The sequence below is a fragment of the Paramormyrops kingsleyae genome, chromosome 13 (assembly GCF_048594095.1).
Source record: "Paramormyrops kingsleyae isolate MSU_618 chromosome 13, PKINGS_0.4, whole genome shotgun sequence".
In the NCBI taxonomy this organism is placed as follows: Eukaryota; Metazoa; Chordata; class Actinopteri; order Osteoglossiformes; family Mormyridae; genus Paramormyrops; species Paramormyrops kingsleyae.
In genome coordinates, this window is record NC_132809.1 from 25,862,491 (window position 1) to 25,876,198 (window position 13,708).

The window sequence follows — 13,708 nt, forward strand, 5'->3', positions numbered from 1 at the left end:
CATTTGGGACTCCCTGAGTAACTGCTCGTTCGACTCAAAACCAAACCAGTGTTACCTAAGGATTCTCTGAAGAGAGACAGTACCGAAGGAGTCCAGTCAACACACACTGTTGACACCTGTGCCCAAGAGGCCATTAAAAACCTGGATCTTTGTTTTCATTCAGGACATTCGCAAGCCCTGACACTCCGACTCCTCGCTCAGTCTCTCGAGAGCCCCAGTTAGAGCCGCCATTGACCCCACGACGATAACAGCATCGTTATCGTTAAGTCAAGATCAGTGAATCTTCACCAACAGATGCCCCATAGTCACTAGACCCCACAACCCTGCTCAACACCCTGCCCATGCAAGCCCTGAACAGAGTAGGAGCAAGAACACACCCCTGGAGAACCCCAGAATCAACTGGAATGAATGCAGAGGTTCTGCCTCCACTCCACACAGCACTCGCAGTACCAGTGCACATGCCGGCCATGAAATCCCACGAAGTCTCAGGATGTTCCACAGGGCAGCTTAAGCAACCGAGTCAAATGCTTTACGAAAATCAACAAAATCAGCAAAGAGACTGCCGATATTCACGTTTGCGCTCAATGAGAACCCCCAGTGCCTAGGTGCTTCAGAAATACTAAAAAAAAAAAATGATTGAATTATAGCAAATTAAAAAAAGATAATAAAAATGTGTGAAACGGGCACCATGCTTTTTATGGTGGGAAAGTTACTCTGTGAATCCTTACGTATGTGGGAGAACCACGGGGATATTTTAGCTGCTAGTAGTGTTATAAGAAAAACAAGTGGAAACGGAAAATAACGGTGCATTTCAGGAATACCATTTTGTGTAGGGGAGGGGGGGAAGGTATCAGGACAAGTACATGAGCCCTACAGGGGCCCTGGCAAAAACATTTCAAATACCAATGTACTGAGTTCTGCTCCCATACATGTTTTTTTCTCTCAAGTTGGGCAAACTTGTACATTTGGTATGTACTGCCACCTGATGGACATGATGTGAAACGATTTGTAATTATTTTCCATTTGTACAAATACGAATAGAGCTCAACAATGCTATGATCAACTCCCAACAATGGGATTTGAACTGACCACCTTCCCACAGAGCCTGACTAATAATGTTTATCTATCTATCTGTCTGGCCAGAATGGAGATGTATAATAAGAAAGGTGTTTCAGATGCAATCTTTCGGCTCCTTTCGGTCGATTATGTTTTAGATGATCGATAGTGGCAGAGTTTATTTATGCTATTTAAATCCTATTCATCCACCCAGATACTTCTTGCATAACCACTTATCCAGTACATGGTTGCAGTGAGCCTGGAGCCTGCCTCAGAAAGCATAGGGTGTAAGACAGGGGGCTTCCGACGGGCGTCTTTATGTCAGTGAGCCAGTCCTTCCGAAGGGCCTCTTTATGTCAGTGAGCCAGTCCTTCCGAAGGGCCTCTTTATGTCAGTGAGCCAGTCCTTCCGAAGGGCCTCTTTTACTATCACCGGGTGGAGGGGTACAGAGGGTGGGAAGCCAGAGATGGAAGGAGGTGGATTTACTGGTGCACAGGCCCAATGGGGGAGGGCAGTTTGTTTGGATGGTAGGGTGGGGCTCATGAAGGAGGCCAAATAGCTCAAGGTGCCGCAGGAACTGCTACAGACCCAGTGTTCGTATGCTGAAAGCCAGCTTGCTTCCCTTACACTGGCCAGTAACACAGCAGGCCGACACTGGCGGGTGTCGGCCTCCTGTCAGCAGCAATGCACCGATGGTCTCAGCAGAAGGCTGGCCAGACACTGTCAGTTTGACAGGATTTGTGATAGTAGTTAGGTAGCAGCCATTGCAGTGGCTTGATATATACTTCCTGATAGGTTTTTCCCCTCAGACTGTTGCCTGTATTTACTCAGCGTATCAGGCAAATGCGCAGGACCTCTTTCTGTGTTTGCTTAGTGATGGCCAGTATGTCCAGGAATGTAAGAGGCGAGGTTCATTTTATGTGCTGCCTTCACAAGCTTTGAAAATCAATAAAATATAGCTAAAGCTTCATGGCTTCACATTTAGTTTAAGTATTTCATAGCATTAACTATATTTTAGTAATTATGATGACTAAAATATCCGTATACGACAAAATTTTATAATCTGGTTAGTAAAAAGCACAATGAAATTACGTGAAGCCTAAGAATTTCTTGGGGACGGTTTGGTCACTCGGACCGCTTGTGTCCAGTCGATGCTTTACAGGCCACAAGAGCAAGTCTGGGAGTGCGTAACTGGGCCACGAACAAATATCATTCTGGCGTCAGGGAGCTTAGTAATACGCAGCAGTCAGTCAGTGTTGTGCGACTAGGAACTAACAGAATAACAGCATGCTGTGATGTTTTTATTATTATTTGCAATGGGATAATCTACAGATAGTGTATGAATGCAGTGAAAGCCGGTGGTTAGGAATGGAACTGTGTGTTGGGAGATTGGGCTGTAAATTTAAGTTCCAGGATGCTTCCATCCTTATGAGTTTTTACTGTTTTAATGGGCACAGGGATACTGTGAAGTGAGCACAGTTAAGTTTGACGTTCCCGTTGCTCTATTTTGAAAAGATTCCAGAGCTGAGAGAGATCATCCAAACGTGCCGTACGATTGAGAAATCAGTGTCAGTCGGTCCCTGAAGCAATTGGGGATTAAGGTCTTTGCTCAAGGGCCCAATGTCAAATTGACCCGGCAAACTTTTAATCACTAGCATCACGTCTTAACCCGCTGAGCCGTGCTTTGCCACGACGATAGTGATATGGCGAGGGGGTGGAGAATGGAGCAGAAGCTCCTTTGTGTCGGACCTGCATGCCAGATGTTGGCCGATAGTAATGCTGACGTAGGGGAGCAGGTGGCAGACAGGATGGGCAGTGCCCAGTCTCCCCTCTGTCGCTTTACCCACATCCTGGACTGCAGAGCACACCACCTGCTCTCGCTATTGTTCCAGGCTGCCAGGCACGTGAGGGAGACGTCTCAGGCCGTGTTCCCCTCCCGGCGTGTGCTTGAGGGGAACCAGAAACTAGAGCAGGGCCAAGAATACATAGATGCCATGGCCACTCCTTCCACATCCCTCATGGCATGACAGCAAACCTCTGGTAGAGCTATCAGCTTTTCATTCAACAAGTGTTTTCATTTCAATTTTGTACATTATAATGCACATTCATAATGCATATACACATGGCTATAAATATTTATAAAAAGGCATAACAATTTATAGCCATGTTTATAATGCATTATAATGGTCTGTATATGCATTAAGGATGCTTTGTACTGCGTTATAAAGGTATCTATCATTATGGATGAGAGCTTCATAAAGCATTCGTAATGCATAATACATGTAGCTATAATGTGTCATACCTTTTCATAAATATTCATAGGCACGTTTATAATGTTTTATAACTGCATTATTATTTGTAAGGAATATGTTTAAAAATTACTAAAATCATGGCCTTAAGTAAAGTGTTCAGTTGGATTTGATTAATTTCTTCAAGTATAAATAATCTCACAGAAAGTTTCTGACTCCTCTCTCTGTTGTGATTCAGAGTTACTTGATGCCTTCTTCACTTCCCCGAAATGATCCCAGAGCTTCCTGTTTTTTTTCTTGTAGTTTTCATTTCTATCACTGAATTGTGCATTAACCAAAGCTCCTCCCTCAACCTTTACGAAACACTGTAGCCAATCCATCAACATTCATCAACAAGCTACACTGTCAATGTCTGAACAGCTAGATTCAGGACCCCCTGACCACAATCATACTGGTGCACAGTGTATACATGTGTTCCATTTATAGACATTAACAAAAAAAATTACTTAAAAACAGAGAGAGCCAAAAAAAGAACACAGTATCTGGGCAGGCATGTTGTTCTCCTAATTAGTCAAACTGTATATGTGTTCTTGGCACTACAAGCTGAGGTGTGAATGTGCTGGAATGGCATAGTTGTTAGTTTCTCATTGAGCTGTGTAAGCTTTGTAGGGCATAACCACAGAAAGGGCCGTATCATCGTTGACCCTTCGCTAGACGATAGTTGGGACACAGCTTCTCAATAGTGTAACTCTAAATAGTGTAAATATTTTAAAGATATATTACATGCACTTATTGAATACAGAAATAGAACAATTCTTAAAATATTCCCAGATCTACAGAGCTATAGTACTGTGCAAACGTCTTAGTTACAGAAAACAATGCTTAAATGATCTTCATGTTGGCGTAATACTGTTACATTATGTCTGTCAAAGTGTGTCAGCTTACCCATTTCAAAACCTGGTATATACAGTAGCTATCCAATACTCCAACGCATTTGTCAACTTAATTACTAGCGTACCATGTTTGGCTAATCAATGCCTCACTGAGTGATTTATATTAACTGTGGAGAGGTTTGGGAGCCTAAGTGGTGTTCATCGAGCTATCCAACAAGATATCAAAAACTTTTTGGAGAACAGGAGAAATTCTTGTTTATTTTGTATTGTGTTAATGTTAATTTGAATATATTGTAATGTTATTTTTTTCTGAGCAAATATACATTTACTACCTTACACATTTTCTTTGACTGTATAAGGTATAAGCATCAGTATAAGTTCTGCTTTCCAAGGGCATCCTGCACGTCTGTAAAAGGCAGGTGACTTAGTGTTTCTTATACAGGCGACTGATCTCTGATATTGGAGCATATCGTATGAAAAGCATCTATTTTAAGGATTTTACTGCATCCACCCATTAAGTGCTTGACAGTCTGCCAGATACATTTAACATACATTTAAATAATTCTTCAAATGACACAAAAATTAAGCAAATGAAAATAACTGCATTTTTGTTCTTTTTGAGTGTTTCTGCAAGTCTAATCAGAGGCACAGTGACAGGACCGGCCGGGCAGGCGACAGCTTGGGGCCCCGAACTGGAAGAGGGCCCCGAGGACAGCTGATTACATTGCACATTGCAACGACAAATCTGCTTTGTCATTCTGTTTTTCACGAAAATTAAAGACAAATTGTGTTTATTAAATTCTCTTTGTTGATATTAATTTACACTTCACAGTAAAATAAAGGTAATACATTTTGCCATTCTTCCCTACGGCTCCCAGCATCCCTAGAGTCGCCTTTGAGTCTGACTGACAGAGATCATTTTAAAAGCATCTGTCTCATATGCCAAGTTTGTAGACTGTGCTGCGCACTGTGTGTAAAAGAGAAACAGAATATCTTTTTTTCAATTTCAGATACTAATTCAATGTATCTTCAAATACTGCAGCACTATTTAATTTCCGGGCCAGTCCTGTCATAAATCCCGGTGAGCATATGGTGTACACTATCACGAAGCTTTGCATCAATAATTATTCAGTTTGTTCTGACTAATACTGATGTGCAAAATTTATAATACCATTTGTTGTATTTATGATGCATTTGCTAATTAAAATCCTATTATCTCTTTATGGTGGAAAGATCAGACTCCCAAATAAAGTTTATTACCAGCAGTGTCGCCTTCGTTTCCTCCTCATCTCCGCAGGATCCTGCTGGAGCTCTGGAACCGCCCAGCCGTTTGCGTGACCTGCTAGTTTGTCCCCATCTAGGTAAGCAAGCAGGCCAAGTGACTGCCCTGGATAAGTCTGGTGTAAGAAAAGCTGAAACATTACACTGCTTAGACCAGAGGCCTCAGACTTGCAGCCCAGAAGACAGTTTTATAGGCCCACAACAGGCTTTCAATTCATCATCTAATCTTCCATTTTCCCACAGAGAGTACCCCCTCTCCTGGCTTAGTAAGATGGATCTAGCCAGTGGCCCCTTGCGAGGAGAGCAAGGTTGGCATGAAACTGGACACTCTGGTGACAGTGGCAGATAAAAGGTCACTTAAGAAACTACTGGACATTATGGACAATGTCAGTCACCCTCTGCACACTTTCATAAACAACCAGAGGAGTTCGTTCAGCGACAGGTTGCTTCTCCCTAAGTCTAGGACCAATAGACTTAAAAACTCCTTCGTCCCACATGCCACCAAATGTACAACTCCTCGCTGAGTGGGAAGGGGAGTGGAAACAGGAGGACAGAGGAATAAGGGGAGAAACAAGAATAATAAAAACTTTGACAACACTGGACCAGTATTATAACTCAAACTGCAATAATGATCTGTGCAAAAGCCCTGTTATTTATTATCTTCTGAACAATAACCTTTATGCCAAATATGTATATACTGCTTTTATATTATATATGTGTACTCATTCTATTTTTTATTTTTTTTTCCCCCCATCCCCCAAATTTTAATTCTTGTAACTGTAATGTGTCGGTGTACTGCTGCTGGAACTAAATTTCCCGGAGGAACCTTCCCGAGGGATTAATAAAGTACTATCTAATCTAATCTAATCTCTAAGAGCTCTCAGCCAGTGCGCCCTTGGGAGAAGAAGTCTCAACCAGTGGGTCCCTGGGAGAATGACCCCCCAGCCAGGGGACCCTTGGGAGAAGAAGTCTCAACCAGTGGGTCCCTGGGAGAATGACCCCCCACCCAGGGGGCCCTTGGGAGAAGGGCCCCCAGCCAGTGACTCCTGGGTTATTTGTATTTCAGTCTCCTGGCTTAGACTGAGTGCCATTTATAACTTCCCAGTGGAGGCAATGCAAGAGGCATCAAAGCAATGCAAATATGCACATACATAAGTGTAGAATACAAATTAAACATGAAAATGTAAAATCCTGGACATTTCAGGGAATTTAGGTACCAATAAAAGAGGACCTGTGGTCACCCTAAATATGTAAGCAGAGCTGGAGCCAGACCCAAACCCAACTGTTTTACTCAAAGAACCACCATGCTGAGTATTAATGTCAAATATGTTGAGTTACCTAATGCTTTTATCCAGAAAGACATTCAAAGGTGAGCATACTCCCCAAACACAAGGAGATGGTCACAGGTTCAAGGTTAAGGTTGATTCCTTCTAGTTGTACCCTTCAAGAATTCATTTAACTGGAATTCCTCCAGGAACCATCAGGGTGTTCCCGGGTGCAGTGTGTATTCTACCTGTGGCACCAGCCTGTCTTATGTTTGCTAAGACTCCATAAAGTGCCTGTTTCCATGCAGGTAGTGGGACCTTAGAGGCGTGGGCCTGAAGAAGCCTGGCCCATATAAGGAGACACAGAGCTCAGCTTGGACATTTCCTGCACTGTGATTCCAAGTCCTCAAGGTGTCTGCCAGGATGGGGACCATGCCCATCTGCATCTTGGCACTCTTACTCTGCTGGACGCTCAAGGTGGAGACAGGAGCAGGTAAGATGGAAGGCCCTCATTAAGCACAGGCACTGAAAGGGTTACCCATATGCGGGGTCCTACGCTGACATGGTGGGCCACAGGAGATATAAAGCTTACTATAAATCAATGGAACATCAATAATATACTAATCAAAGTGTGCAATGCCAAGGTTAGTCTTGAATTTTTGCATACGTCCATTTAATTATGTTCACAGCTTATCAGCTGTCTACCACTGCAGCGAGACAGTATCAGACAAGGGAGATGTAATGTTAAGGGAGATGTAATGTTAGCCTTGTATCATTGTGCCGGTTCGCTTGCCAGTGAACAGCCGGTAAACTCCAGTGGTAAAAGAAAGCTGGTTAGCGCAGTTTCCAAGTAGAATAGTCTATTACAGCTGGAACCAGGGCAACTTTGTCTATCCTGAGAACTGTCATTAAAAATGCAAATAACGTACATTGCTAACATTTAAATGATCATTTTATGTTATATTCTTAAATGTAACTTATCAGCCACGATTATGGTCATACAGATCAAAGAGGAATTAATAAGGATTCAATAGAACTGGGATTACTGGGTTAAAATCCTGTATGGGAGGTTGTATGTTTGAAAGTGTTCATTGTATGGTAACATGTACTGCATCAATGAGATGTAATTGGTTATTACAGAAGTGTTTATTGCCCTTTGACAAACAGATTATGGTTGCCCAATGCTAATTTTGTTGTATTGCGTTATCCACATGTTTTCATAACATAACAACCTGTATTCCAGCCTGGAATCAAAATCACATCAACAGCATCTGCAGCACCTGGGGCAAAGACCACTTCAAGACCTTCGATGGCGATGTGTATCAATACCCAGGCTTGTGCGAGTACAACTTGGCCTCTGACTGTCATGAGTCTTTCCTGGAATTCTCTGTACACATGAAGAAGGCCCTGGTTGACGGTCATCCATCCATCAGTCGAGTGGTGGTCACCATCAAGGACCTGGTCATCATTCTCAGCAAGAACTTGGCTACCGTCAATGGAGAAAAGTGAGCACCTTTGTTTTAAGGTTTTTAAAAAGCAGGAATTTTATGGGAAAATGATGAAAATCATACCTGTATTTCAGACAACAATTGGTTCAGTAGTTATTAAAAAATCAACACATAAACACATACGCTAAGCCAGTGGTAAAATTTAAGACAAATCCAAATAATAAGTGGACAGGGATATTGACGTGTGAGTGTTACAGTGAGAAGGAGTGGTACCTGAATCCTGGAGTGATATGTTTGGTGTGTATGACACTCAAAGTGATGTGGTCTGCAATAGAGCTGCATATAAAGGTGATGCTAGAATTTTATACATAATATACAATATACAAGTATAAAAGACTGTCATGCTGTTGATGCATTAATGCCATGGATCTTAGCTCAAGCTTTGGGACACTGATGACCTGCTGCAAACCTTTCCGGTCATCAGACTCCCTCTCCATCTTCAAGAAATGCCTCATGACACAACTGCTCCAGGAGCACCTCTACTAGCCTGAAAGCCCTTAATGTTGCCCTTACTGCTGCTTGAATAGTTGTCTTGTTTGGAAGATGTTGTACATCTAAGAACATTAGAAATTTATAAACGAGAGGAGGCCATTCAGCCCATCAAGCTCGTTTGGGGAGAACTTAACTAATAGCTCAGAGTTGTTATTTAAAGAAATCCAGGGTTTTAGCTTCCGCTACACTAACAGGAAGACTATTCCATACTCTAACTACACACTGTGTAAAGAAGTGCTTTCTTAAATTCATTTTAAAATGTTCTCTCGTTAATTTCCACTTATGGCCACGAGTTCTAGTACTTAAACTAATATTGAAGTAGCCATTTAGCTGAACAGCATCCAGACCTGTTAGAATCTTACAGTATATACCTGGATCATGTCCCCCCTTGGTCTCCTTTGCTTGAGGCTAAACAGATTCAGCTCAGCTAACCTCTCCTCATAAGACATTCCTCTAGGACCAGGAATCATTCTTGTAGCCCTACATTGAACCCTTTCCAAGGCAGCAATGTCCTTTTAAGGTATGGTGACCAAACCTGCGCAAAATATTCTAGGTGGGGTCTTACCAAGGAATTGTATAACCGTAGCATCACCTCCCTTGACTTAAACTCCACACACCTAGAGATGTAAGCCAACATCCTATTAGCCTTTTTTATTGCTTCCCCACACTGGCGAGAGTGGGATATGGAAGCATCAACATATACACCGAGGTCTTTCTCATAGTCAGCTACCTTTATTTCAGTGGAACCCATAAAATATCTGTACTTTATATTTCTGCTCCCTGCATGGATTACCTTACATTTATCTATGTTAAATTTCATCTGCTAAGTATCAGCCCATTCGCTAATTAAATCAAGATCCCGTTGTAGCCTCTGTGCTGATAGTTCAGTATCTGCTATACCACTCACCTTGGTGTCGTCTGCAAATTTAACCAGTTTACTGTATGTATTGGTGTCAATATCATTAATGTAAATAAGGAACAATAGTGGTCCTACAATTAAACCCTGCGGTACCCCACTATGAACACAGACCCACATTGACATTGTGGCTCTAATAACTACTCGCTGCTTCCTGTCTGTTAACCAGTTTTCGATCCAAGCTGCTACAGTTCCCAAAATCCCTGCAGCTTTAAGCTTAAGCAACAGCCGTTTGTGGGGGACAACATCAAAGGCCATCTGGAAATCTAAGTAGATCACATCGTAGGCCTTTTTGTGATCAAGTTCTCTTGTAACTTCCTCAAAGAACTCAAGTAGATTACTTAAACAGGATCTACCTCTCCTAAATCCATGTTGGCTATCCCTCAGAATGTTATTTGTGTAGCACCTGCTCCATTTCTGCTTATAGTTATACCCGGACATTCACTTGAAGCTCAGCCTAGCTGCACTTATGTCCAGTCGACTCCTTGACAGCTGGCCATATGTTTGTAATGTGCTATTTGCCTCATGTGGCAACAGCGTCTGCTGAAGTGAATGACATCGTTTGTTTCCTCTCAGGGTGGTGATGCCATACTATGGCTCAGGCGTCTTGCTGGAGCGGAACCCGACCTACACCAAGGTCACCGCCAAGCTGGGCCTCAGCGTCCTGTGGAATGGGGAAGATGCCGTGACGGTGAGATCTTTCACACTGATCCATCCACAACGAGCACCAGCTAATCACTGCTTCCTTTTAGCTGTTTTGATTGAGATCTGAAGACTTGTCATTTAAAGAATACAGATGAGCAGCGTTATTTAACAAAACCAACATTTCCTCATTTTATTGCAGCTGGAACTCAGTTCCAAATACGCTAATCGCACCTGTGGCTTGTGTGGGGATTTTAATGGCATTCCTCTCTACAATGAGTTCCTTCTGGAGGGTGAGTGACAGCTAATCCTTTTTGACCCATGACCCTCTAAAGTTCCATTTTAACCTAGATGAAACAATTGCTGTTTTAGCAAAAAACATAACATTCGTTGTGGGTGCAAGATGAGAGAACAAAAAAAGCAATTACCTTTACAATAAATTATTAATATGATTTGGCAAGTAAAATTATTTTTTTAATATAATTTTGTAATTATATTTCAGCATTGTTTTAATTTTAAGTATAATTTTATTTATTCTTAATACAGTACTATACCATTTTCATCTAAGCAGTAGGGGGTGCGATTTCAGCTTTGAGGGTGATTTGGTGTCCTGCTCTGTACAGGTCTTGAAATCAGCACCATTGAGTTTGGCAACCTGCAGAAGGTTCACATTCCCACTGAGGACTGTGAGGACCCTCTTGAAGAAGACATTGAAGATACGGCAGTTAATACCTGCTCTGGTTTCGTGAGTGCATGTCCTATGCTCGAAACTCTGACCTTCCATATCCTTTCCAACCGCCCCGCATAATTAACTTCCCTTTCTCCTCTTTCTTAACAAAGCTTGCCAGATGTGCCCAGATGCTGCAGGCAGACTCATGGAGCTCTTGCACCAGAGTATTGAGCCCGGAGCCCTATATCCAGGCCTGCGCCCAGGACTTGTGCAGCTGCGGAGATACGCTGGATGACTTCTGCCTGTGCAGCACCCTTGCCGAGTACTCTCGACAGTGCTCCCACGCCGGCGGCACTCCACCCAACTGGAGAACACCTGACTTCTGTGGTGAGCCTCTATGGCGTGACCTTGCCGCCAGTGTTCACCAGTGTTGTGGTTGCTCATATATATTTACGCGTGTTAATGGGGAGGATGGTGTGTTCCTCGGCCGGTAGGCCTCTGTGCCTGGCATCGGAAAGTCACCAGATCAAATTCACAGAATAGTTGCATCTCTATTGGGCCCTTGAACAAGGCCCTTAATCCCCCAAAACATGCTCCAGGGGAGCTGGATGAAGGGCTGATCCTGCGCTCAGACCCCAAGCTTCACTCTCACCTCAGTATGACTGTGTATTAAAAAGGAGAGCATGATGGGATATTAGAAATGAACACGTTCCTATGTACCTGTACTGATACTTGTGCGAATGAAAGAAGTTTTGCTTAATATTAAATATTTGCTTGCTGCTTCAGTGTTTGTGATATTTTGGTGCTTTCTGCCATATCCTAAACCATGAGCCTCAGTGTCTAGTGAGACTTAATGGTAGTTGCATGATAGATGACAGATCCACTTGCATAAAAGTCGTTCTTGGTCATGTCTATGCAGTTAAGAAGTGTCCCTACAACATGGTGTACCTGGAGAGCGGCTCGCCATGCCTGAACACCTGCACCAACACAGACACCAAGTCCCTGTGTGATGAGCACAGTGTGGATGGATGTTTCTGTCCTGAAGGTCAGTGCTTGTGTCAAATGGGCCCAGAGAGTCTGTCCATGGGCACAGAGGTTGTAAAGAGGATCTCACGGTTCATTTCATCCTTCACAAAAGGGTTTCAGTTACTTTTTTTGCAAAAATATATATCCTGGGAGAAGCTACTGGCCATGGTTGGTCTGTCATATAAAACATCCGAGAAGATGCCCCTCCTTCATGGCTCACCATTTTGGTTTGGCTCCTTCTCCCAGGGACGGTGCTGGACGACATCTCGGACAGGGGTTGCATACCGCAGGATCAGTGCCAGTGCTTCCATCAGAGGTCCTATGAAACTGGGGAGACGCTGCTGCTCGAGCATGAGGAGTGGTGCGTCCCCCTCCCCATCCACCTTCTCGTTTAGTTAGTGCTGACTGGTGCAATAGGCAGAAACAGAGAGAGCTGGGATGTAGAGAGTAGTGCGTGGCTCAGGGGGTTAGGCCTCTGTGCCTGTGATCAGAAGATTACCAGTTTGAGTCCCATGCTGGGGTGCTTTTCCCAAAAGCATAGTCGTTAACTGTGTTAGGGACTAGGTTAACCACATTAGCAACTAGCGTAGTTGGAACTATGCAACTGAATGGGTCCAACCATGTAAGTTGCTAACGGGAGCTTTTAGGAAACATACCCCCTGAGTAGGATAATCACATCTCTGCTGGGCCTTTAAACAAGGCACTTAAACCCCCCCGAAATGCTCCAGGTGACTGGATGGATGGCTGACCCTGCAGTCAGAGCTTGTGGTACCTATACAAAAATGTTCTGAGGGCAAAATAAAAATGATGGGTCCAGAGAGATAACCAATCACATTGCAGAGGAGGTGGGTCTATGCAACTAGAGGAAGTAGGACCAAGACATCTGATTGGTTGCTCCCACCTCTTCTACTTTCTTGGACCCACCCCCTCTGAAATCTGATTGGTTATCTCTCTGAACCAATCATTTTTTTGTTCTGCCCTCAGGACATTTTTGCGTAAGTAAAACTCCCATGAGCGCGTTCAGACTCCAAGCCTCACTCCTACCTCTATATGTGTGTGTGTGTTAAAAAGGAGAGCAAGATGGGATTTGAGAGACCTAATGCATTCTCATCTGTCTATTCTCATATGTGGGCAAATAAAGTTTCATTCCATGCAAAAAATGCAGGGCGTCCTTGCAGATAGATATTATAGTGTTTGAAAAGGCTTGGGTTCAGTGGGACATGTTGTGTTTCAGCACCTGTAACCAGGGGATGTGGTCCTGTAAGAAGCTGCAGAGAGCAGGCGAATGTGCTGTAGAGGAAGGCTCACACATCACCACCTATGATGGCAGAACTTTCACCTTCCACGGAGACTGCTACTACGTCCTCTCCAGGGTGGGTCTTTGGGTGATGCCTGTGTTTGGCGCTCGGCACAATAAGGAAAGCCTGCCAGCTTCACTGCCAAAAAACAATGACCAGAAATGTTACAGTGGTCCTGTGGCAAATACTGAAGTGACTCACGGCAGTTTCCCTATTCTCAGGACTGTGAAGGATCTAAGTTCACGGTGTTGGGCCAGCTGGTTCCCTGTGGCATCCAGGAGAGCGACACGTGCCTGAAGACAGTGGTGTTAATTCTGAATAATGACAAGAGCAACGTGAGTGTCATCCAAGCCAGAGCACAGCAGTGTGTAAATGCTGTCTCTTTGATTTGGTGATGAGATCTGGTTTGGTA

General features: G+C 43.5%; 1 protein-coding gene across 1 annotated transcript in view; it reads left to right on the plus strand.

Annotated features, from left to right (window-relative positions):
* The first annotated feature begins 7,088 nt into the window (after positions 1–7,088).
* The window catches only part of muc2.1 (mucin 2.1), a 30,538-nt gene continuing 23,918 nt past the window's right edge, over positions 7,089–13,708 (plus strand). Inside the window, exons 1-10 of the mRNA XM_072698463.1 lie at positions 7,089–7,237; positions 7,988–8,249; positions 10,237–10,351; positions 10,505–10,595; positions 10,926–11,047; positions 11,143–11,359; positions 11,892–12,017; positions 12,245–12,359; positions 13,233–13,371; positions 13,518–13,631. Coding sequence (XP_072554564.1) covers positions 7,168–7,237; positions 7,988–8,249; positions 10,237–10,351; positions 10,505–10,595; positions 10,926–11,047; positions 11,143–11,359; positions 11,892–12,017; positions 12,245–12,359; positions 13,233–13,371; positions 13,518–13,631 — 1,371 coding nt within the window. The 5' untranslated portion in view covers positions 7,089–7,167. The remainder of the gene's footprint in view (positions 7,238–7,987; positions 8,250–10,236; positions 10,352–10,504; positions 10,596–10,925; positions 11,048–11,142; positions 11,360–11,891; positions 12,018–12,244; positions 12,360–13,232; positions 13,372–13,517; positions 13,632–13,708) is intronic.